Below are 25,223 nucleotides of genomic sequence, written 5' to 3' on the forward strand. Positions count from 1 at the left end.
ACAGAAGAAAGTGACTTCATTGAGATGAGAAAGGACATGATATCTATCATGTAGGCATTGCAGTAAGATCCCTTCATGAACTCTGCTCTTCTGCTCTGCTGAGGAGAGCAGGAGAAGGCTAGGCTACAATAACTATACCCCTTCCTTCCTTCCTTCCTTTCTCTCTCTTTCTCCCCCCTCTCTCTTTCCCTCTCTCTCTCCCTTCCTTCCTTTCTTCTTCTTCTTACAGTTTCTTTCTAGGATTCTATTTGCAGTCTCTTTGGTCTGTACTGTGAGGTCAGAGGATTAACTCTTCCCCTGATAGTCTCTTGCCTTTAGCTACAGTATATCCTGCTGATGCAGCAGATCCAAGTGTGGCTCCCCGTTCTCACAGTGGTTGGCTCACAACCATCTGTAATGTCAGCTTCAGGGTATCCAGCGCCTTCTTCCACCCTTTGCAGGCACTGTACTTGCATACACAAAGTCACAGTCAGACACACACACACACACACACACACACACACACACACACACACACACAGAAATACACAAATACAAATTTAAAAAGTTCTAATGTCACAGAAAAAAGTTTCATTCATGTTATTGTTCATTCAACATTTATTAACTAAACCATAAGCAGTTTAAATTTATTTCTAAGTGAGATATTACCAAAAAATTTAGAATAGAAAATGCAGTATTAATATTAGAAGAAGGTTTGAGAATTTTCTACTAGAATTTATTTACAAAGAAGCAACTGGATTTTTTCTGTTCTCTGAGAGATTCCTGAATTCTCAGCATTGTATACGTCTGTTAGGTATATTAGTTTGTTTTCAAATGTGTCACAACTTTACATAGGTTTAAAATAAGCCTTCAGAATTTATTTAATAATATTGTACTAAGATATTTCTTCTATACAGCATATTTTAATAAAGTGCTTACAATCTAGGAGTATATACATTCTAAGCAAGCATTTGAAAAATAATTTTGGTATTTACTAACTTAAGTATTCAAGGACTTGATTTGAAGAATCCAGAAGACTGAAAGTTTGTTTCTCAAGAGAACTCTGATCCTCTACCAATGCAGAGATCTTGGAATTTCTATATTCCAAGAGTTCATGATCCTTGCCTGATGCCAATAATTCATTATCAGCAACACCAATAGTTGCATCTTCTACCAGAATATTTGCCTGGTATGCTCCAACTGGGATTTCAGGTAATCCAATATAGTCGTGATCTGCTACTACTGAGCCTTGCAAGAGATAAAGACTGTCTGAAAGAGAGATCAAATTTTCAACTTAGAATTGAAGGCAAACACCGAGGAATGAAACTCAAAGCAATAAACATTAGTTACAAATATTAACTTCTGAAAAGCTCTCTTATCAAGCTGGGCATGGTAGCACATGTCTTTAATCCTAGCACTTGGGAGGCAGAGGCAAGCAGAAATCTCAGTTTGGGCTATACAGAGAAACTGTGTCTCAAAAAACAACAACAACAACAACAACAAAAAACCCTAAAACAAAAACAAACCTCTCATCTAATAAATATACACAAAAGTGAACAAAATTATGCGTGCGTACACACACACACACACACACACACACCACATATAAAGGATGTATAAAGAATTAAAGATACTGAAACAAAGCTTTCTATTTCCTTGAGTGGAAAGGACAAAGAGCAGGTGTGGTATAGGTTGAAACAAAGTTACAGAAGATATTGATGATATCCTTAATATGCATCCACAGAGCATTTCTCTGTGAATAATAATGATCTTTTAGCCAAATGAATTGCTAAATATTTATATTTCTTATTTCAGATGCCCTCCTATTTGTACAGAATTCACAGTAGTGCAATTATATCAGTGAGTTATAAAGCCATAAACTAGATGAAGATAAAGTAGCCAAATTCTGACTCATGTGACAGGAATGTGTAGGAGGGAAAGCTCCAATGAAGCAGCAAAACTTTTATTAAGTTGAATCTAAGTTGAATCTAAGTCTACCTAATCTACACTCTACAGGGAACTTTTCCCGGTCAGTATTTTGTTATACTTTAGCAAACTTCATCATTAACTCCCTGGAAAGCAAGTTTAAAATAAGTCATTAAATTAATAATAATAAGTCATTAAATTAATAACAAAATGCCTCCTGAGTGCTGGGATTAAAGGCGTGTGCCACCAACGCCCGGCTAGGAATTCTTTCTTAAATTTGTGTAGAGTGGCTACATTATGATGGAAAGCGTTCAGAATTAAAATCTTTCCACCACCAAAATAAATAAACAAATAAATAATAACAAAACACCAGTCTCCTTCAATATAGAGAATAGAATAGAAAAAAATTCTCCCAGGCCCATTCTCCAAAGAAGGATACTCTCTCAGCCTAGACACACAGGGAGGGCCTAGGCCCTGCCCCAAATGATGTGACAGACTTTGTTGATCCCCAATGGAAGGCTTCACCCTTTCTATGGAGCAGAAGAGGGATGGGATGGGGATTGTGGGGGTCATGGGAGAATGGGAGGGAGAGGGAACTGAGACTGATGTATTAAATAAGAATTTTTCAAATTTAAATAAAATAAAATTTAAAAAAATTCTTCCAGGTCTGATACTCTCATTCATTACAAATAGGAACTTATCCACCACAGCTGATTTATGGCATCCTGTATTCTCTTTCTGAATCTTCTCCCAAATATTAACAGATTCTCTTGAAGATGTCAATCCTTTATAGGAACCTCCAATCTAAGTGTAAGAAGACTTGCCCAGTTAGATCAGACATCAGTGGGTAGTATGTTTGGGAAAAATCAACCCTCTATAGAAGTTCAAACATTTAAAAACTTAAAATGAATAAACTTTAGTAGCTCATAGAAATCCACATTATAAACAGCTGGCATAAATGGACTTGCGTGGGAGTCTCTGTAAACACTTTGACCAAGATCCAAGAGAGGCAAGAGGAAATCTGGTTCAGCACGGCAGCCTGGCTGATTCAAACTTCTAGAGTCTGACACCAGGGAGTTTATTGTAACCATACTTAAGCATGGCACATGTTTGGAAAGGTGTTTCCTGATAATTAACTCAATCCCATGTGAACAACAGAGCATAAGGCATGTTGATACTGAAATCTTTGCAAAGTAGATATGCTTTCTTACATAAAGATGGGTACTGTAGATTCAGAAACGATTCTCAAGATCAGGGTCTAGGGAAAATTACTGAGGAGGTAAACAAAATATCCTGTAGTAGTCGGTGTTGCTCTGGCATTAAGACAAACTTAGAAGGTACCTAGGCTGTTCTAAAGCACACTGACTGAGAGGCAATGCTCAGGATGTAAGAAGAAACATCTGGGATAAACAAATAGAGTAGTCTGGTTTAGAGGGAGGCCTAGTCCTACCGATAGCAAAACATCCCCAGCTAATAAACTACATCTATTTCCAGCGTTCTGGGTGGGAAACAGGTAAACATCTCCTTCTTTGGAAGAGACAAGCCTGAGTGTTTAACTTTCCTGTTTTCCTTATTGCTTATCTATGTAGGATTTCACACCCTGTACAAGCTTGGGCTTGTACAGTCATTTAGTTCATTATGCCAAGTATGTTTAGGCATTAAGTGTAGAGAAGTTTTCCAAGTTACACTTTACAAATTCTTATGAAAGAGTATGTGGTGATCAGACTGAAAAAAGTTGAGAAGATAAATTATTTATGGGGGAATTAACAGGACACAGAGTTGCAAGGAGAAAGAAAATAATGGGTTGTATGATAGTGTGGGAGAATTGCCATACAAAAGGAACAAATTTGAAGGACAAACTACAAATCATTCAATCAGTGAGAACTGTTTTTAATAAAAGCACCAAGAAGATGGGAGATAGTCAATGAATTTGAAAGAGGAAGTATTATTAGAAACCTAACATGGCAGCTTGCTTATTAGCTTATGCTTAATACAAAAGGCCAGATGGTTCATACGCCCAATTAAAAGTCTAGTTATGGTAGAAAGTGTTGTTGAATTAAAACTATTCATGAAAAATCCTGTAAGATCAATGTCTATATGTTAAATGATATCATCACTGATGGGAGACACCATAGCACCTAGGTATGCTAGATGAGGTCATTACTGACGGTGGACATCATAGCTCTAGGGTATGTTAGACAGGGTCATCACTGACAGCAGACACCACAGCACCTAAGGAATGTTAGACTAGGCATAGACTAGGCAGACACCATAGTTCTTAGGTATTAGATGAGGTCATTACTGATGAAGGACATCATTGCACCTACAGTATGTTAGATGAAGTCATCATTGACGGCAGACACCATAGCACTTAGGGAATTTCCAAGGTGTTTTTCAGAGATAGTTGATGAAGGAATTTTCTGTGATTTTTTTTTCTGTATAGATGAGTGAGTTTATTGTAACTCTAGACAAACAGCCAACACCACAGTGATCTAGTCTGGCTTAATTTAGAAAAATATGCTCAGTAAATATGTATCAGTGAGGAAAATGTCTAGATGCAGAGTTCTTAGAAGTTGATTTCTTAATCTATGCTCAGGAACTTTATGTTTAAGCTTCTTTCATTTACTTGCACTTAGAAAATAAATCTCACCATATATACATATATATGTGTGTATGTATATATGCATGTATGTATGATATACAAACACATGCATTTTTCCTTTCCACAAAAGATGGTTTTTAAAGTATCTTATTATAATAAAACTATGAAAAATATGGATCATATTGTAAGAATTACTGTGAAAATGCCAAGGCCAGTTTATATATTAAAGAAAAAACTCATTCATCTATAAGGACCAAATAAGTTTCAATTTTAACTATAGTCTAACTGGACCTACTTCAAATATAATTCAATTTCAAAAAAAGATAAACAAAAGACAGACTCTTTGGGACCTCCCAAGTATGTAGATCCAATATTTTGCATATACTGTTAAATAAGAGACACCATTTTCATCTTTTTCTACTTAAAATGTGCTGGTAGAAAGTTTAAGACTACACATCACATAGCTTTTGTGTCATGGTCAATACTGATGTGGGTCTATAAGAATCCTGAGGAAAGGATACAGGAAAAAAAAAAAAACCAAAAAAAACTAAAAAAGCTAACATTCTTACTTTTAAGGCAGAGGCACAGACCATATTAAAAAATTTTTCTTTTCCCATTCTATTACTCAGTTGTGATTATGATGAATCCACATTCAACAAAGGTCATCATTTCAACTTTCAAGAGCCTGAATGTCTTCAGGGTTTTTTGAAACTAGACATTTTCAAGATGTTTTTTTCTGGGGGTGTTCTGAGACAGGGTTACTCTGCAGCTTTGGGGGCTGTCCTGGAACTTGCTCAGTAGACCCAAGGTGGTCTTGAACTCACAGAGATACAACTGTTTCTGCTTCCAAAGTGCTGGGATTAAAGGCATGCACTATCACTGCCTGGCCATCTTATGTGGTTTTAAGAAATAAAACATTTAAATTTAGGAAATAGATATTTAATTTTTTAAGAAGGAACCTACAATTAAATATCACAAAATTTGAGTATTTGGGTAAATTAGGTTTCTCATGACTTAGTTTTCTTAATCTTATGTGAGGTGTCAAAATCATTAAATTGATAATTTTCAAACTTTTATACTATATTGTTCTTGTAATGTATCATTTCTATGATAAAACAACAATAATTTAGTACTACATTATTATTATTGTTATACTATTAATAGTATCTACTAGTAATGAACTGTATGGAGTCTGGGTCTGGAGAGTATGTAGCTACAAAGAGACAACATTACTAACGATGTGAAGATCCCGGCTATAGTGTCATAAAGCACTATGACATTATGACGCGTTGCTTATCGAGACTGTTAACTGTCATCAGCGCAGTAACAGCCTCCCAAACTGGACACCCATTAACTCCGGAGTCAGTGAATATGTGGCTTTACATGGCACAAACAAATTTGAGTAGTCATGAAAACGAAGCTGCCAATCATCTGACCTTAAAATTAGTGAGACTATTCTGAAATATTTGGGTGCATCAAAAGAGAAAGGTTCCCAAGTGGAGAAGAGGGAGACAAGAGAAGTTTAGGGCACTGATGGCTTTGAGAACAGAAGAAACAGACTCTAAGCTAGGAACACAGGAAGCATCAAGAACAGTGGTTCTCAAGCGGTGGGTTGCAGGGAAGGTGAACAACCCTTTCACGGGAGTCCCATGTCAGATACCCTGAACATCAGACATTTACATTACAATCATAAGAGTAGCAAAATTACAGTTATGAAGCAGCAACAAAAAAAATTTTGTGGTTGGGGGTCACCACGACATAAGGAACTGTATTAAAGGGTGGTGGCATTAGAAAGGTTGAGAATCACTAATCTAGAAGCTAGAAAGGACAAAGAAATTCATTCTCTTTTCTTCTAGATATTCTAGAAACTTGACACTGCCAATGCCTTAATTTCAGCACAATAACACCCAAGTAGGAATTCTAAACATGTGTTGTTTGAAGTACTAAATCTGTTGCAAATTGTTATGGCAGCAACATGAATCTTTCATAACGAAAATTATTTCATAAATGGGTTCTTAATCATTAAGGAAAGGACGAGACTAAAACTTTAGTGAGGTAGACCAAAATCTATCATCAATAAAGCAAATAAAAGAAAAATCAGACTGTGCTGCATGGGACAGTAGGTAAACAACAAAACTATCAATTTTAAACGAGATTATGATTACAAGGGGACGCTAATATATTTTTAAAAACTCTTATCAAAAGAAGGAACTTAAAAGTGCTCAGCATCAAGTTAGAGCAAATAGCAAACAGGCCTGCTCGAAATAGCAAGGACAAATACTGTTAACCTAGTACAGAATGTGTTAGCTCAGTGTTAGGTTCCAGATAAGCACGACAGGAACTTGGCAATATAAGTCCACTTGTTTTAGACTGTGACTCTTTGACACAGCCAAGAAATCAACAGTAGTAAAGAGAAATGACAGACAGAAACAGATACGTAAACTCCTTTTGGCTATTGAATGTTTAAATTTGTGTCAAATACAAATGTTTGATGGTTAAAGAGACTGTTTTCATTAAATTTACTTCGGGGACTCATCAAGGTCAGCTGCTGAGTGAAAGGTTTTTAGGAAAATACATGATGCTGAGGAAAAGGATAGAGTAAACCACATTAACCTTGTATTTCTGCCAATGAAACACCACACACACACACACACACACACACACACACACACACACACACACACAAGGATCAAATACTATTGAAGCACTTGTTTGTAGCATGACTGATAGGAAATTTTAAAATAAACCCACTTATCAACTTCAAATGTCTATGCTCATACCAATAGTAACACTACAATTTTCTTACATTGCTTCTGTTTAGACACTTATGTTCTCAACTTGTTTCTGAAATACTAGGAAGGAAAATAATTGACTTCCTTTGTTAAGAGAAAACTGAAGAATGCTGAACAAGATCCTGGCACATCAACATTTTACCTGAAAATTTTGTATGAATGAATATCAAACCATGAGAAGGGAACACATTCTAAAGGCGAACGAGGAAATCTTGGCAGGACTAAAGAACTCAAAACAACCCCTTTGTCCCTACTTAGCTTGTAGAAGGGAGAGTCTATAAACGGCTCTGAAGTAAGAAAACACACAAGAATGAATGTACTGTCCTCTTACAGGGAGGATGAAATTACCCCTGTGTTCAGGGTTAGAACAGTCTGAGGTAAAGTTTGCGACCAGAGCCACTGGTTCCGTACAAGAAAGGAAAGCACGGACAGTTCTAACAGAAGCGCTGAGGCGCAGATTAGAAGTCAGAACTACCATACTGAAAAGAACCACAGGGCTTCATATCTCAACAAAGGGATAGGATAAACACAGGTCATTGCTTATTGCTTGCTATTTACTTGTATCTGTTAAGTAACTTATTATAAAAATATATTGTATCACCATTTGATGTGTGTCGCATTCTAAAAGGATTAGTGCACCATTTTCCTTTTGTCCCTACATTACTATCTAGCATATATTCAATATATGAGCAAAATATATGATATGTATGCATGAAAATGGTGTAATGTATTATGTCCTTTACAGAAAAAGCAAAATTAGAAAGTGAGTACCAAGTAACTTCCTCTCATTTACTTACCTCAGAGAAGCTCGAAGGAACAAATACAGTAGGAATAAAAAAAAAAATAATAATCATCTTGAAGAAGTAAGGGACTTAGTCTAAAACTATGTCAAAATGTTATTCAAGTCCTATAAAGGAAAACGTTAGAGATCGAAATGCTCATTGGCATTGTTTGGGGCATTATAGCATTTCCATAATTATAATTGTTATAATTATGGGACTGTGATAATTCTACAGTCTGACAGCATTCTCGGAACTCCCTATCTTCCATCATTACCTATCTCAAAGCCATGACCTAATTATGCAAGCACATAAAAGGAAATACATTTTTAAAGTTCCCCCATTTATCTCACAATTAGATTCTGGACAATATGTCTGTCTTTGGCACTAAATGATCATAGCTGCTGTTTTCCACATAAAAATGAGGCAGGAAGTAGTAGGATTTAAAGCGAAACTGGAGATGGAACCTTTCCTTTTTTGAAACAGGTTCAGCATTTTTATAGCAGTTATGAAAAGTACAATAAAATTCCAAACAAAAATCCTGGCTTATCTGCTTTTATATACCACTACTACTTCTACTACTACTACTACCATTACTGCTTCTTTCAAATAAGAGAGAAAGAGTGGATTTGGGTGGGTGAGAAATGGGGAGGATCTGGGAGGAGTTGGAGAAAGGGGAAAGGTAACCAGAAAATATTCCAAAGAAAATATCCATTTTCAACAACAACAACAAAAAAGTATAAAAAAGGTGAGTTTGTAAAAGCATATCCTATTCAGATTACTGCGGAGATCAAAGACTCTATCAAGCACTATAAAATGTAGAGGGGAACTAGAACTCTATCACACATTATAAAATTTGGAGGGGGAAGCCGTTTAACCAGAGAAGGAAACAAAGTCTGCTTCAAGTTCTCATCTCTCTTCTCGAGGAGAAACGCGGTAGAGAAGTTACAGATACGCACCTTGCTCGGTGGACTCTCTCACATAAGGCCTGAGGTGGGACATTTTGATCGGCCTTTTAAGTCGGGCCCCGGTATTGTCTCTCAGGACAGCACACCCACTTTCTGTGATGTAGTCTATGACACAAGGACCAACCCACTCAGACTGGAAACGGCCATCTTTCCACCAGTTCTTCCTCTGTCTTAAAACTTCATGACCCACTTTCAAGTGAAATGGATTTAACTGCTTTGCTTTCTTTTTAACAGTCTTGCTTTTGCTTGGCTCTTCCATATTGCTGTTCTCCATCTGTAAATGAAACAAACAAACAAAAAAACAAACCCAATCATGACAGGAGTTAGATGTAAATACACAGGCTGGTAAGATTAGTGGCAGTGGGTATTTACCGAGTTGCTACTGAAATGAAGGACTGAATCCTAATCAGTCCTTTATTTAAAGTCAGTATCAATACTCTCTCTTTTTATAGACGGTAAAATAAAGCAGGCTGACTAGTTCAGGTACGGAGTATGAAATTCTACAGCCACTAACAAGAATGCAGGTTAGAAGCTACATCTACCCAGTCCTGCCCGAGTCATAGCTCCCCCAGCAGCCTCTTAGAATGGCATGGCTTATAAGTAGACTACTGAGGGATCGGGTAACCTGTTAGTGGTAAATGCCTGACACACACACTCATGAGGATCTGAGTTCAGATTCCTAGCACCTCCTGGACATCATAGCAAACATCTGTAACCCCAGCAACTGAGGGACATGGGTGAGACTAACTCATCCAGGTGCACCCCAGTTTTAGTGAGGGACCTTGGCTCAGAAACTACGAGTGAGGAAGACAGTGTATGTCTATTGCCAGCCTCCACACACAGCTCACACATGTACACATATACCTGCACACATACATACATCATCTACATAAAGCACATACACACAAAACCAGTAAACAAGCATATTACTCAACCAAAATAAGCAGAACTTGGTAGATAAAACCTTTTTACTTTATTTATTTATGTATTTATTTGCTTAAGGGTATATCATGCCCACATACATGAACACATGCACGTGCTGAGATTTTAAACATAATCCCTCTTTTGCAGAACTTCACAGAGACCGGATTACCTGGCCAGCTGACGGTGTCTTGTTCTCCAACCCTGCATCCGCCTCTCTAATGGCAGCTAGGATTCTGGCAAACATGCTTGTATTTTCCCCACCCACTTCATGAAGGCACTCCACCATGAGAGGGCTCCGGTTGAACATCTGGAAGTACGGCGTGTTTTTGGTCGGCTCAGAGTGAGTGACATTGAAGGCAAAGGAAAGTGCGGGCAGATGCTCATCCCAGGTGTTGGGGTGGTCGGCGCAGTGTTTGCAGAGAAAGGCTTTGATTGTGTTAGGTGTACTTTCAGAGGGACTGACACTTCCAGAAGCATGAGAAATCACCATCTGTTTTGTACCAAACAACCTATACAGTTCTGTATTTATCTGAAAAATATGGAAAACAAGGCTGTTTAAAGTTCATATTTTTCCTCTGGCTTAAAAAAAGGCTCAAGAAACCCAAGTGTCACCTTTCATTGACCTCGGGCTTTCAGATCAAGTGTGTAAGCACTTTGGGTGAAATTCTACTGACTGTGTCCTTACTAAGTGCTGGTCATCACCTTAAAGGTGATTTTTTTGTCACTGAATGTCAGGGTGACTTCATGATGTATTAATAACTAATAACTCCAATCTAAAGACACAAGCTTAAGCTTTGGGAGTCTAAGGGCTTAATATACATACACAACAAGGAAATGGAAGGACAGAGTTCAAAACTAACCTTGTGGTCAAGTAACTTTTTAATTCAATATACTGTTGTTGTTTTTTTTTTTTTTTTTTGTTTTGTTTTTTGTTTTGTTTTTTTCAAGGAACCACTGGGTCACATGACACCATGTTTCATGACACTAGTTCACATGACACAGTCACTGAGCCTCCATACTTAGTCTCTTCACTTGTAAATGGAGAAAAATCCTACCCACAGCAGCCTAGGCACATATACAAAGTTGTAAGAAATCCAACAGCCTTCAGCAAGGAGTAAGGGATTCATAGAATTTAACCGCAACTACTGTCTTCGTTACAAAACAGATCATTTTTATGGCCAGCACTTTACAGATTTCAGGATGAGTTTAGGACACTTACAAAAAGTCTCTCAAAATGTAAAACAACTACTTCCCTGCTTTGATATTCTCCTATTTTCTGTTATTTTAATTAGTTTACCCTCAGCTGAAAAAAAAAATCTCTTTGAAAGAATATTTTCTACAAATAACTGTCAGAATAATTTAGAAGGAAGGAAAAGCTCTATAAATATTATGGCATGGGCTCCAGCAGCCACATTGTCAGCACAAGACCAACAGCTACACTCCAGAGACAGGAAGACAGAAGCTGAAAGCTTGAGTTCCCACTGATGCTCATGGCTTTCCCTCCAATCTTATGCAGCTTACACTTCCTTTGCTTGAGTACAAAATAAGTTTCTATTTCAATTTTGGTTCCAGGGAGTGGGATTCTCTGTTGCTTGTGCCTGAGCATGACCCATTGTTATGTGGGAGAAGACTATGCCGTACGTAAGTCATGTGACCACTCACTCTATAATGACTAGCTTGGTAAAACTCAGATTTTGTATTTGTTAATTTAATTAACAGCTGACATGAAAGACTGAATGAGGAATCTACGTCTATATGCTGTTTTCCACTTTGGTCTTCCTGTATGACTATTGAATGACTTAGTTATTATCAATCTGTAGCATTACTAAAAGAGACTTTCAGTTTGTATGCCCATTGTCATAGTTACCTATACAAATATATAATATGCACATAGGAAACTGTTCTTGATATTTTTAACATGATATAAATGTTACATAATTATTCCACTCTAGTTAATATTATTTCATTACATTTTCATTTTTGGTTGTTCTTAAGCTAGAAATAAATAAATATTATTTGGTTCAATCATTTCAATTTGAAGACATCAAAAGACAGATTTACAATTTCTTAGTGGTAAGGTAATAATAAAAATCCTGCTCTCTTAATCTCAAGTTCAACAAATCTAACAGCATATATTGTATACCTCCATATCTACAGCAATTTATTTGGATTATTAAATATCCTACAAAGCACAAAGAACTGTGTGCCAGATACTGAGAATGGTACCTGCTCCCAGATGTGCACACTCTGACCTACCTGTTCAATGAATTCATCTCTTTGATCCATTACTATTTTCTGAGGAGGTCCATATAAGAAAAATATATTGATAATAGCTTTAGAAATTTCCAACGCTGAAACATCGCATAAAGGCAAAATCATAACCCATTTTGTGAACAAATCCGTCACGATTATGGCATACACATGACTTCTGTCGCTTGTATGAAAAGGTCCCATCAGGTCAACGGTCACCACACTCCACGGGCTTCCCACTGTGAGGAGCTGCTGTTGAGGCACCACCAGAAGTGTATTTTTCGCTACTTGGCAATGCTGACAGGCATATACCTACAGAAGGGCACACAAGGAAAGCACACATGAATGTGATAACATTCACTATAACAGAAAGCAGTTTTATAAAGCAGAATCTTAACTAGTCAACAGGTACTCTGTGTTTGAAAGGAAGTTGACAGGCTGAAAACAGCCCATTGAATGAAGCCTTTTAATCAGAACAACAAGCAAATACTGGTCACTACACCAGTGTGGCTAGGAAGCCAAAGAGCTAAACCACAGGGCTTCCTTATCACCACCCCGATTAAAAGACAATCCCAATGGGTCCTATTTGGATGGAACATAATCTGGGTTCACACTCACATATCTATTAAATCAACAGATTTAGAATAAGTTTTTTTTATTATTTTATTTATAATTGATGTCAAACATTTCTACAGCTAGCTGTGCTGCATTTATGTAATCCTTTGATTTAGGATGCTGAAGCCTGTGGGTTTCCGTAGTCAGAGAGTCTAGGCAACACGGTAAATTCAAATCCAGTTGGATTATGTAAGAACTCTATGGGGGGGGGGGCGTAAGGGGAGAGAAGGAAAAACATTAAAAAAAAAAAATCTAATGAGCTACCATAAAATATTCCATTTTCTGTAAGTTTCAAGTCAGCACATGGCCATGCAATGAATTATACATACAAATGATATTTCTTCCTACAGTTTTTATTCTAAAGTTCTTTCATTCTTCTATGTTAGTAATATTTGCTGAACTGTAATCTTAATCAAACAATATCCAATGATGCTGGAAAATTCCCTATGTCCTGGGGGGAAAAATAGGTCTCATGAAGTTTTAAGTAAATTGTTTCCTAACCTGTGGGTTCTGATTCCCCCCCGGGGGAGGGGGGGGAGGTCACATATCAGTTATCCAGCACATCAGATATTTACATTATGATTCAAAATTTACAAAATTTTTGATTATGAATCAAAAATTACAGGTATGAACTAGAAATTAAATAATGTTATGGCTGGGGGTCACCACATCATGAGGAAAGATGTTAAAGGGTGACAGGTGTCAGGAAGGTTGAGAACCACTGAGAAGTGGTTTAAGAAGAGATATTTGAGTTTTCATTTTGGAACTTATTTTCAAACCAAATTCTAAAAATATAATTAAAAACAAAAAGTAAAAACACAAACCCTCATTATGCTCAAAGTCATTCTTTTTAATGGAAATAGACAGAGACAGTGTTTTAAGAAACAGATCAGCACTCCTGAAATGGGAGTGGCCAGGGCGCTGGGAAAGGCCTCATCGTAATTGTTCTCGATGATAATGCTCATTCTCAAACTTAAATGCATTCACCAGCTATAAATAGTGTTTAAAAAATGATATCTTTTCTCAAATTGTAACCACTTGCTATTTATTTCACTGAATGTTGTAAAAGAGTGCATTGAACACTTACAATTCAGGTGTAGTTCCTGCCATTGACATCTGACATTTTCCTATCTTCGGAATAGACCCAAGAGCTGAGAATTCACACTGGGATTGATTTATTATGAACATTATTTATTTTGAGCATATAAGAAGTCATTCATGTTGCCATTAAGGATCTAATAATTAGCAAAAGAATTTCAACCTTAATTGAATTTGGCCTGCAAAATGGAGCTCAATGTTCCAATTCTCAATAATTTCCTCTTAAATATTGTATTTCCTTAGCTAAATTTACACTCTACTGGTTTAAAATAATTATAAGGAGAAATAAATTTATCTTTAATTTAAATGTTTTCTTCATACAAGAACACATAAAGTACTTATGGCAGAGGTGATATTCACAGTACATTTTAACCGACACTGACCTTTGTATTTATTAGACAGACAATAAAGACAATTTGTAAACAAACAAACCATACCCACTGCTTGACATCATTGGTCACAGAAGTCCAGTAGTAACTGGACTCCACTAGAGTGAGAGTTCTGGATATGCCGTGATGGATACCAGTGCCGTTTTCATGGCATTCTCTTAGGACTTTCTTCTTCTCCTCTTCTGAAACAACTACCAAACGATTTTGTTTTCTGTCTTTTCCAACGTAAAACAGCTTCTTTTCTGAAATGAATGACATAAAAAAAAAAAAGCATGTAATTTTCCAAGCTCCACAGTGTTTAGACCCCTATAGCCTTAACTTAAAACCATGAAGATATTTATTTATTTATTTATTGCCATGCGTTCTGAAGACCCAGAAGGGCCCCCATCTGCCATAATTCCCTGGGTGTCAGTGGAAATGGAGTAAGCTTGTGATAACTGAGAATATGAAATAGCCTTTCTATGGGAGGACTCCAATGAGGGAAATACTTGCAGGCGCCATTACCAATGGCGTAGGTTATAAAATGAAGTCCTCGATGTTGTCTCGCCCCTCATTATCAACCCCTCTCCACCTGGCTCCCCCCTACACTTTCCTGCCTGCTAGTTGCTGACCCAGGCTCCTGACAGCAGGTGAATTTTATTTAATGAAACACATCTTTGCCTCATTAAACAAATGTTCCCGAGCATAAACAAAAGTAACACTTTAAGTTACTATTCTAAGGCACTCATGGTACAAAATCATTATAACTGGGTTTTTTTGTTTGTTTGTTTGTTTGTTTGGTGTGAGCACCCCCTGCCCCCTTATTTCCCTTAGTTCTGACTTGAGCAAAGGGGAGGGGAGGAAAGGCATGGTGGCAATAACACACAACTCTCGGTTCTCCTTTCCTTGCAGGGTACCCAAGCAGAGGGACAAGCAGGGAGCAGGGACAATCATTCTCTCTCCAGTCCATAAGGGGTGGCTAAGCAGACTCCAGACAACACCGTAGGATACCAGGTGACTACTAATAAGCACAGAGGTATTTGTAGGTAGGCAACCAGAAAACTGAATCCCTGTCTACCCGTTAGTATATGCCAGGGCCTAGGATGCGACTGTACACCACAGAAATTCAATAAACACTTCAACAAATGACGAATGGATGAGCGCATCTCCACCTTAGTGTAGGAGCTCTGCCTGTTGCTAAGAATAGGAGTTACGGACAGGACTCTGTATAGGGAGACATGAACAGGCATTTATTTATATCTTTAGAATTTATGACCTTATATTCTGACCTGATCTGCAAAAAGCCCAATGCTGTATCTCTAGGCAAAACTGCCACTACCAGTACTAACATTTACTTAGTTGTCTGTTGACTGTGCCTTTGATTATCTCGTGCTCAGTTTGCTTTCTCTGCTGCAGGAGGGGAAGAGGAGGGAAAGCTGTCATAGGCTTTCATAATTACCCCCACTGCTTCTCAAATACTTGATGTACGGATGGAGTGTCAGGCAAGAAAACAAACCTAACCCTGAGAATAACTTATGGTGCCCTGCCGGGGGAGGTCGGGTGTGTGGGTACAGTCCGCTATGAACAGTTAGATTCTTCCACTCTGTCACCTTAGTAAGCGAAAGAGTTAACTGTTAGCATTCTCATCCTGAGCATCAATCAATTAGCTCCCTCAACTCTGGGCACCAGTGCCTGCAGGGGAATCAGACCAGGGCCAGTAGGTGGCAAAAGCAAGAGAAATGATTTGGGTAATGTTCACGGTTATTTCTTTTGAGCTACAATTTAGTCATTTTCTTTCCTTTTCCACATTTATTTTTTAAATTATGTGTGTGTGTGTGTGTGACTATGTGCATTTGTGAGTGCTGAAACAAACCAAGACCAGAGGCCCAGGTTCCCTTGGGGCTACAGTTGGAGAGGGCTGTGAGCTGCCCACGGGTGCTGGAAGCTGACTTGCTTTTTGCTGTTGAGTCATCTCTCCAGCCCCCTAGAGGGTCTTCTTTCATGCATACCGGCCTTCTCTTAGCTTGACTGTGATTTTTATGTTACTTTCGACTATGATCTTCAATTCAGCCGATAACGCTTAGCAATCGTCAACTACTAGACAATTTCCCAGGATTCTACGGACACTCATGGGAAATAATCTGTAACTTAAGGTTTAGACATTAATTTCACCTTTGAAGACAAATTTCTTGGCTGCTCGTCTTATGCCACTTCTCTCGCTTGACAGTGTAGTGGGATGATATTCGCCTGTCCGTTTATAATATGCAATCTGTTTGAGATGAAGGTCACCATTCTTCCCACTACGGACCATCGTGAACCTAGGGAAGATTATTTAGAGACATTGCTGAAATGGCAGGCTAATTCCTTTGCTATTTCAGTGCAGGCTTCTGTCACATTTCTGCTTATGCACGGAATGAGCACTCCCAGAATATTATCTGTGAGGGAGATAATTGCAGCACAGAACAGGGCGGAGTGCCGTCTACAAACTAAACATCTGAGTGCCACTTTTCAGATCCATCACGACAAATTATCTTGTCTCTTTCCATGTGATATATGAAATGCTGAAAACTTCTGGAAGACTAGGAAGAAGAAGGAAATGAGTCAGTGTACTTCAGAAGCTTGACTGGAGTCTCTTGTCAGCATCCAAAGAAATGTTATTCACAGAGGTTGATTTTGCAATGTAGTCTTTAAGGAGCTAAACATAATCACGCATTACCTTAAAATGCGTGCACATTCAAGATTATTGCAAAGTAAAAACAGAACTCTACTCAAATCACATTTGATGTCTTTTATAAATGATAAATGATAGTCATTTAGCAACCAGATTCCATATGCTCTGAACCGTATATAAACCTAGCTTTCTTTTAAGAAAGTGGCAAGAACAAAAAAAGCAATGCCCTTTTCCATTATGGACCATCATTAATAAATATGAGGACTTTTTTTAAAGGAAAAGGAAAAACAATTTTTCCACATTTTCAGTGACAAAACTATGGCAGTTACCTAGTTGGTGATCAACTCAACCATCCAGACTAATCAGACTAATTTTTGGTCTTTTATTCCTGACTGCCAAGCTCTATGAGACCATTTTTGTTTGTTGTTTTCCAATAGGCAATGACTTAAGGCTAGGACAAGGGGAATCAGAATGCAGAAGTCATGGCATTTAGGTGCTTTTTTTGTTTGTCTGTTATTTTTTTTTTCTTTTTAACTTAACTTCATGTACATTGGTATGAGGGTGTCTTAATTCCTGGAACTGGAGTTACAGGCAGTTGTGAGGTTCCATGAGTGCTGGGAATTGAACCAGGGTCCTCTTAAAGTGCAGTCAGTGCTCTTAACCACGAGTCATCTCTCCAGCTAGGTCTGAGCTCATTAGGAAAAGCTCAGCTCTCCAGAGTCCTGCTGAGAGCCCCACCCCCCAACCCCACCCTTTCTTTCGCCTCCTCCCTAGAAACTTCAGTCTCAGAGCAGCCATTTTGATCCATGCTGCTAATCCTCTTGGGTTTACTTCTCTCCACACCTCTGAAAACAGAAGCACCACTACAGTTCTTTCAAGAATCCTGAGAATGTATTTTCTGCTTCCTGCTCGAACTCTGATCCCAATTTCAAAATTCTAAAGACAGTTTGGATGTTTACTGATCTAATTAAAGTTCCTAGGGATTGTAACAACTAATCTTGGTTGTCAACTTGACTTACCAGGGAAAAGGGAGACTCAACTGAGAAATTGCCTCCATCAAATTGGACGCCACTATAATGTAAAAATTCCGCAATGCTAAGATAGTCCCATCAGAACCTACAAATAGGTTAATTCAGCTATAAAGTATTATCACCAAACAATGAGTTTTAATTTACCTTTTTGGAGGAAAGGTTTTGATGAAGCTCAGGTTTGCCCTGGGACTTGTTATCCTTCTCCTAGCCCTAAGTCTTAGAAATAGAGGCACACATTGCAGACCCTTGCATGAGCCACTTTCAACTAAAGACACTAGTCATTTTACAGTAGATGGCTATACTTCAAACAAATGGCGAATGCAGCTCTCATGGTTTCTAAATCATCTGTAAAAGAATGAAGCACAACAGGGCATGTAGCTCAGTAGTGCAGTGTAAAAGGCCCTGGGTTTTAAACCTGAGTCCCACTATACGCACAGTGTACATACAAAGACAGGCAGACAGACAGAAACACATACACACTCTACCAAGTATCTTGCACATGGCACATGGCAGACACAAACTAGAGCAACAATAATGATAATTCTCATGAAGTTCACTTTATAGTGGGGTTAGTGATTACTTTGAAAGCTAAGCTCAAACTACATTATTCATAGTAGTTGGAAAATGGAAAGGATCAAAGTGCCCCTTGACAGACAAGTCCAAAAAACAAATAAATAATAAAATAAGATGGCATGTACACACCACTGTGTGTGCTATTATTCTGCCTTTAAAAAAAAAGATGGTATGCTAAGTGGAATTTTAAAAAAGACAAATACTGTCAAATTCATAGAAGCGGAAATTACAATGGGGGTTTCCAGGAAACGAGGCTATGGGTGGCAGATAGATAAATTAAGTTCCATAGCTCCTTCTCTTAACTCAGAAACGTGCTTGGCAGAGGCAGTAACAGGCTGAGGCCATCACACTGGAGCGTTCCCTTGGGGCCTGCTGTATGCAGGAACATAGTTCCTTCTCTAAAGTCTGGGATATGTGCAAGGGCAAGATCTGGAGGAGCTGTGGCCTTAGATCTTCAAAACCCAACTCTTCCTACTGTATAGAGCCATGGCTATCAGTGCCGAGGTCTCTGTGTGCTCAGCCTGTGATGCTCTTGAGATACCTGGTGTTCCCTTTGTGCAACACTGCTCGATTAGCTTCCTGCTTTGTCCCTTTGTGTGACAGCTTTCCACTGACCATGTCCCATTTCTCCCCTAAAATCTGTATACAAACGCCCTGCTTCTTAATAATCTTGCTCGGCATGAAGCAGCAGCTTACGCAAGAGCCCCTGATCCTGGTTTCCTACCTTTGTTATCTTGTCATCCTCTCCCACTCCACCACTGAAGAACCTGTTGGTCCAGGTCAATAAGACGAGTACTTTACTACAATCAATTTTGTTTTTTAAATTTTATGCTTTAAGTAGCTTACAATGTAGTAGGTTTCATTATGGGTTTTTCTTTCATACTTAGTTCCTGTTAGTCCTACTCTTTACCTAGTTCTCTCCCACGTCTCCCTATTCCTCGTAACCCTCTCTGTTGTCACTATTCTCTTTCCAACTCTCATATCACCTGTGTTTGACTGCTCTCCATCACCGTCCCATAGAGCCTCCTCCCCTCTCACGGACTCCTTTCTACTTTCTTGGTCTCTACACATAATCAATCCTACATTAACACACTTCTGTCTTAGAATTAGAAGCTGGGAAGAAAAGGTTCAAACACGGGAGAACATATATGTCAGCCTAAACTAACTTAAGACAATGTTTTCCAGTAACATTTCTTATGTTTGTCTTTGAAAATTTTGTAACTTCAAGTCTCTTATGGCTGAACAAAAATTCCATGGCATGTATGTGTTGGGCTTTGAAGGAAAATGGCCCCCAAAAGTAGTGGCACTATTAGGAGCTGTGGCCTTGTTAGAAGAAGTGTGTCACTGTAGAGGCAGGTTGTGAGGTCTCATATATGCTCAAGCCAGTTTCTCAGACTGATCACTTCTTGTTGCCTGTGTGACAAGATGTAAGAACGCATCACTTTCTCCAGCACCATGTCTGCCTGCACATTGCCATGCCCCTCCATGATGGTAAGGGGTTAAACCTCTGAGCTGTAGAGTGCACCACCACAGATAAATCTTTTCCATGAGAGCTGCTCATGGGGTCTCTTCACAGCAATAGAAACCCCAAGACAGCATGTTCTAGATAATCAGTACCCACACGTTCCACAATGGACATCTGTACTCATTCGATTTCCTTACTATTATGAGAAGATACAGAGACCCTTGGTATACACCCAAAAATTATGTAGCTAGGTAATATAAGAATTCTATGTTTGGTTTTGTGAGAAGTTCCCTAGCTTATTTCCGTAGTGTCTGTACTAGTTTACACTGCCACTAAAACTGAGTAAGAGTACCCTTTGCTCACATCCTTGGCCTGCTTTTGCTGTCACTTGATTTCTTGATGATGGCCACTCTTACTGGTCAAAGATGGAATTTCAAATTTGTTTTAACTTGCAATTACTTGGTGGCTAAAGCCATGAGACAATTTTTTAAAAATTAGCTATATCTATTTGTGTTTCTATTTTGAGAATTTTCTGCTCCATCCATAACCCATTTATAAAACTGGATTGCTTATTTATTTTTGTGTTTTGATTTCTTTGTAGTAATTCTCTACCAGAGGTATACCTTGGCATTATTTTCCCTGTTGTGCAGGCTGCCTCTCCACTCCACAGTTCCCTTTGCTGGACAGAAGCTTTTGATTCTGTGAGGTGCCGGTATTGACTACTTTTGTCACTGCTGCTACAAAATACTTGGCGAGAGCACTGGAGGGAACACTCGCTTGTTCTGGTTCACAGGTGGAAAGCACAGTGACCATGACAGGGAGTCAGCCAGCGGGAGTGAGGCAGCTGGGGGCCCTGCACTCTCCTAGCAGGCTGAGTACCAGGAACTTTAGGGCTTAGATGCCATTACACTAGGTCTTTCCACCTCAATTGATGTCATCTAGTTATTTCCCCAGAGGCTTTCTGAGACACTTGTCCATCAGGCAATTCTCCATCTCAACTATTCCAGTGTCACTTTTGATTGTTGGCCTTATTTCCTGAATAACTGGAGTCCTATTCAGGAAGTCCTCACATAAGCCTATGCATATCTTGATGTATTTTCCCTACTTTTCCATCTAGCAATTTCAGAGTTTCAGGTTTGATGTTAAAGTCTTTGTTTAACACACCCAAAGTTTTATGCAAGGTAAGAGATAAGGATCGAGGTTTCATTCTTCTGCAGGTAGATTTCCAGTTTTCTAAGGAAATCTCCGCTTGCTAAGGAAGTTGTCTTTACTACAAGAATTTTTGGCATCTCTGTCAAAAATCACTTGGCCATAGCTGCATAGGTTCAGATCTGGAACTTTTAAGTTTGTGCCAGTACCATGCTGGCTTTGTTACTATGGTTCTGTGATGTAACTAGAAATCAGACATGGTGATACTTTCCACCCTTCTTAACTTTTGCCCAGGATTGGTTGGACTACTTTGAGGGCTTTTGCGTTTTTAAATGAGTTTTGACTTAAGTATTTCTGTGAAGAATGGCATTGGGTCACATTGCTTTTGGTAAATGTCATTTCATAGCACAGATTCTTGTAATCCAAGAGCATAGCAATGCATGGGATTCTTCTAGGTTGCTTTTTGCTTTTGTTTTGCTTTTTAGACAGGGTCTCACTGTGAAACCATGCATGGTCTAGAACTCTCTATGTACTGTACACCAGGCTGGCCTTGAATTCACACAAATCTGCTTACCTCTGCTTCCCAAGCACTGGGATTAAAGGCACAAGCACACCAGGCCTTATTCTAAGGTCTGTGTTACAGAGGCCTGTCACCTCGTTGTTGAAGTTTATTCCAAGGTTGTGTTGTTGAGATTTAGAGGACTATGAGTGGAAACCTTTCCCATTCTCTTTCTCGACATGTCTCTTCATCATACAGGAAGGCTACAGATTTCTGCGTGTTAAGTTTTTACCCTGTCATTTGCTCAAAGTGTTTTAACCAACCCACGAGTTTTCTGATGAGAGTCATTAGGGTCTTTTATGTATAGAATATATAGAATCATTATATATGTGTAGAATAGATAGAATCATTATACTTTGATTTCTTCCTTTCCTATTTGTATACTTTTTATTTGCTGTGCTTTGCTTTGCTTATCTTATAGCTCAAGAAAATAAGTAGGTAAATAAATAAAAAGAGATTTGGCTTTCATGAAGGGTATAATAGAAAAAGGTTACTTCTAATAAAAGGGCTACTACAGGCCATTGGAAACAGAGGGATGAAAACTCATGACTGAAGGCATGATGTTCTTTAGAAGGTAGGGACAACATTTAACACAAAGAAGACAAGATTGAAAATTAGATAATTCCTTAACACTCCAATTCCCTTCAAATCCATTTACAGATGCAATGCAATCCCAATTTGAGGAGAATTGACAAGTTGAAGCAGTTATCTAGTTTTTTCTTCTTTGTTAGGAAGGGTGTGACTTACAGTATTTCATACTCTAGACTTTTTATAGACAGTTCAGAATGAAGTACCCTATCTTTTGAAAAACCCAGTTAAGTTAAAGCTAAATTGTTAAGTAAAATCAAAAGGCTTAGAAGGGTTAAAATGACTGCGAAAAAGATCTACGTAAAAATTTTCACACTGGATCTTAAGACCGTGGGACTAGTAAAATGACAACTGTGGATCCGATCCATCAGACAGAACAATATCTAGAAATAGTCACTCGCATATGGTAAAATGATATTCGACAAAAGTACCAAAGAAATGACAGCTTTCAAGAAATGTTAGACCAACTAAACATCTGTATATAAAAAAAAGTGAACTTCAATTCATATCTCACAGTACATGTAAAACGTAGCTCAAAACTGGCCACAGACCCATACTTATGAGCTAAAATGACAGACAGTAGTTCCAGAAAAGAAAAACGCATAACATAAAATGAATGTCAGTTAGACTAAGCAGTAAGCATTGCTTCTGAAGGATGGGGTTAAAAGTTTTCAAAAAGACACTGCTAAGAAAAATAATTGAGGGAATAATATTTGCGGCCCCAAGTTGAGGAGGGACCCTCAAAGCTTGTCAAGAAAGCGAACATCGGGAAAAAAAGATACCGGTAATAGGCATGTGAGAAATACTCAGCATCATGAGATAGGGGAAAATGTCAAGTACAGCCACATGAGGACATGAATACACAAACACAGACAACAAAACCAGAGACGTTTGCACTGCTGGTGAGAATATACAATCATACATGTAGGGCACGTTTGGAAGACATGAATGGACTGGGAGTCAGCATTCCAGGTGTAGGACATGTACCTAGCTCTCAGTGATTGTGTTGAGTGTGTGTGTAGGGGAAGGGGAGGAAGGGGAGAGACATAATTGTTCTTCCTTTTCCAAAAACAAAAAGATCAATGAAATAATGGGTTTAAAAGTCTTCTGCAAATGGTAAAATGATATATAATCATCGTTATATTTGTATGTTTTCAATCAAGTTGTTTAAATAGAACTTTCTCAAAGTCTTTCTACCAAAAGAGACTTTTAAAATCTTTTTATTAATGTAATTAATATGTTAGAAAAATATCTACGTCTTACTGTTAATAGTGAAATTCAGATGACCTGGCAAGAGGAATTACTTACTTTGTTCTTTTGTATTTTTATGTTTTTAAGGGTATCTGTAACCAATGCTATCCTGGAATTTGCTAGGTAGATGGAGCTGGCTCCAAACTCATGGTGATCATCCTGCCTCAGCCTCCTGGTTGTATATAATGTATAATGATTTATATTACTATTTATAATGTAGTCCATCAACTGCTGGCTCTGAAGATAGAGACAGATGAAAAGGAAAAACAGTAACTGCATAAAATGGGGGGGGGGGAATCACACACATAAAGAATCTTTTAGGACTTTTAGAAAAGGTATTGAAGATGGCCCATCACAACTTTCAGTGTTTCAAGATGAGCAGGATATGTGGTTACTTTTTTTTTCCACACCATGCTTCTTGTATGTTAAATAATACTGAGACATATTGCTTAGCTTCTTGAATAATTTTATCTTATGTATCAAATAAAGTTAAAGCTATTAAATAGCCCTTTGAGTGAGGATTTGTTTCCCCATACCATACCTACTAACCACGAAGCTACCGTTGAACTCGAGGAGAGCCTACAGCACGTTTGCATTAAAAACACAAAACGTGTAATGTCCTAACACAGTAATTCGGGATTAGAATTCTGACTTCTTAATTATTCTAGTTTAACCTCTGAAAACGGAACCGCCAGCATTATATACATTATAAGTGGGACAAGGCTTGGGAGGCAATACTCCAGCACATTCTGTAACCTGTCTCACTTAAGCGCTTACATTTGTTTAACAAGAAATCCCTTTACTTCCATCTGCCTTACAGGACAAATTCACGAGCGCTTTGAAAACTCACGGAAGAACTTCAGTGAGACGTTAAAAGTGCATTTTTTTTTTTTCCTTCAAAGCTACGTGTTCAGACTCCCCCTCGAGCTCACTGCTTTCCTCCTGTGTAGGTTTGCACACTGCCTGTGACTGTAATGCTGGGCGAGCATCAGCCAAGCCGCCCGGGCGCAGTTGAGAATGGAGCCGGGCATTGGCCGCCGCCAGCGAGGGAGCGCTCCGCAGGCATCTGACAGCTCGTTAACTGACTCCTGGGGGCAAGGTTCGGCTAATCCTTGCATAAGCAAGGACACGACCGTTGACAGCTCAATCCCAGAGAGTCGCCAACTCCCTGAGCCCAACAGCCCTCGCTCGCCTTGCAGCCAGCAGCCAGGTCCCGCTGCAAAGCTCCAGGCCCTCCCGCCCCAACGGCGCCTGCGCGAAACCTCCGCCTAGCCAAACCCTTTCCTGAGAGCGGTCCAGGGGGTCCGTTTTAAAGTTTTTATCAGGCTACGCCTCACTTCTAAAAAAAAAAAAAAACAAAAAAAAAAAAAGGAAGGAAAAAAAAAAAGTCTGACACAGCACACTAGAACGACCACTCACCGAAGTGGTCCTAAATGCAAACGGCAGGCTTTAACTCTCCTCTCGCGACTTATCTGGTGCTGCCGGAAGCGGAACTACGGGGGTGTGGGAGGGGTGGCGGACGGGGGTTGCTGTGCTGTGCAACAGGAAAGCTCAGGCGGAGCGTTGGTCCGGCGGAAACTGTCCCGGCCGGGGCAGTTTCCGTGTGAGACCGGCGGAGGGCGGGCGGGGGAAGGG

General features: G+C 38.8%; 1 protein-coding gene across 1 annotated transcript; it reads right to left on the bottom strand.

Annotated features, from left to right (window-relative positions):
- Positions 1-579: 579 nt before the first annotated feature.
- On the bottom strand, positions 580-25,101 carry Gin1 (gypsy retrotransposon integrase 1). The gene is made up of 7 exons (XM_051190869.1): positions 25,008-25,101; positions 16,474-16,619; positions 14,371-14,564; positions 12,227-12,532; positions 10,140-10,499; positions 9,038-9,320; positions 580-1,248 (listed from the first exon to the last, which is right to left on the bottom strand). The coding sequence occupies exons 2-7, from the start codon at positions 16,610-16,612 to the stop codon at positions 974-976; spliced, it is 1,557 nt and encodes a 518-aa protein (XP_051046826.1). The 5' UTR covers positions 16,613-16,619; positions 25,008-25,101; the 3' UTR covers positions 580-973.
- Positions 25,102-25,223: the final 122 nt, after the last annotated feature.

The sequence above is a fragment of the Phodopus roborovskii genome, unplaced genomic scaffold (assembly GCF_943737965.1).
Source record: "Phodopus roborovskii unplaced genomic scaffold, PHOROB, whole genome shotgun sequence".
Lineage (NCBI taxonomy): Eukaryota > Metazoa > Chordata > Mammalia > Rodentia > Cricetidae > Phodopus > Phodopus roborovskii.

Bases quoted from the DNA above. Each gene is read 5' to 3' on its own strand.
- Gin1 (XM_051190869.1), bottom strand. From the start codon at position 16,612: ATGGTCCGTAGTGGGAAGAATGGTGACCTTCATCTCAAACAGATTGCA. The intron at 14,565-16,473 runs GTGAAATTAATG...CATTCATTTCAG, and splicing joins CAAGAAATTTGTCTTCAAAG to AAAAGAAGCTGTTTTACGTT. The intron at 9,321-10,139 runs GTAATCCGGTCT...TTTCATTTACAG, and splicing joins AGACACCGTCAGCTGGCCAG to ATGGAGAACAGCAATATGGA.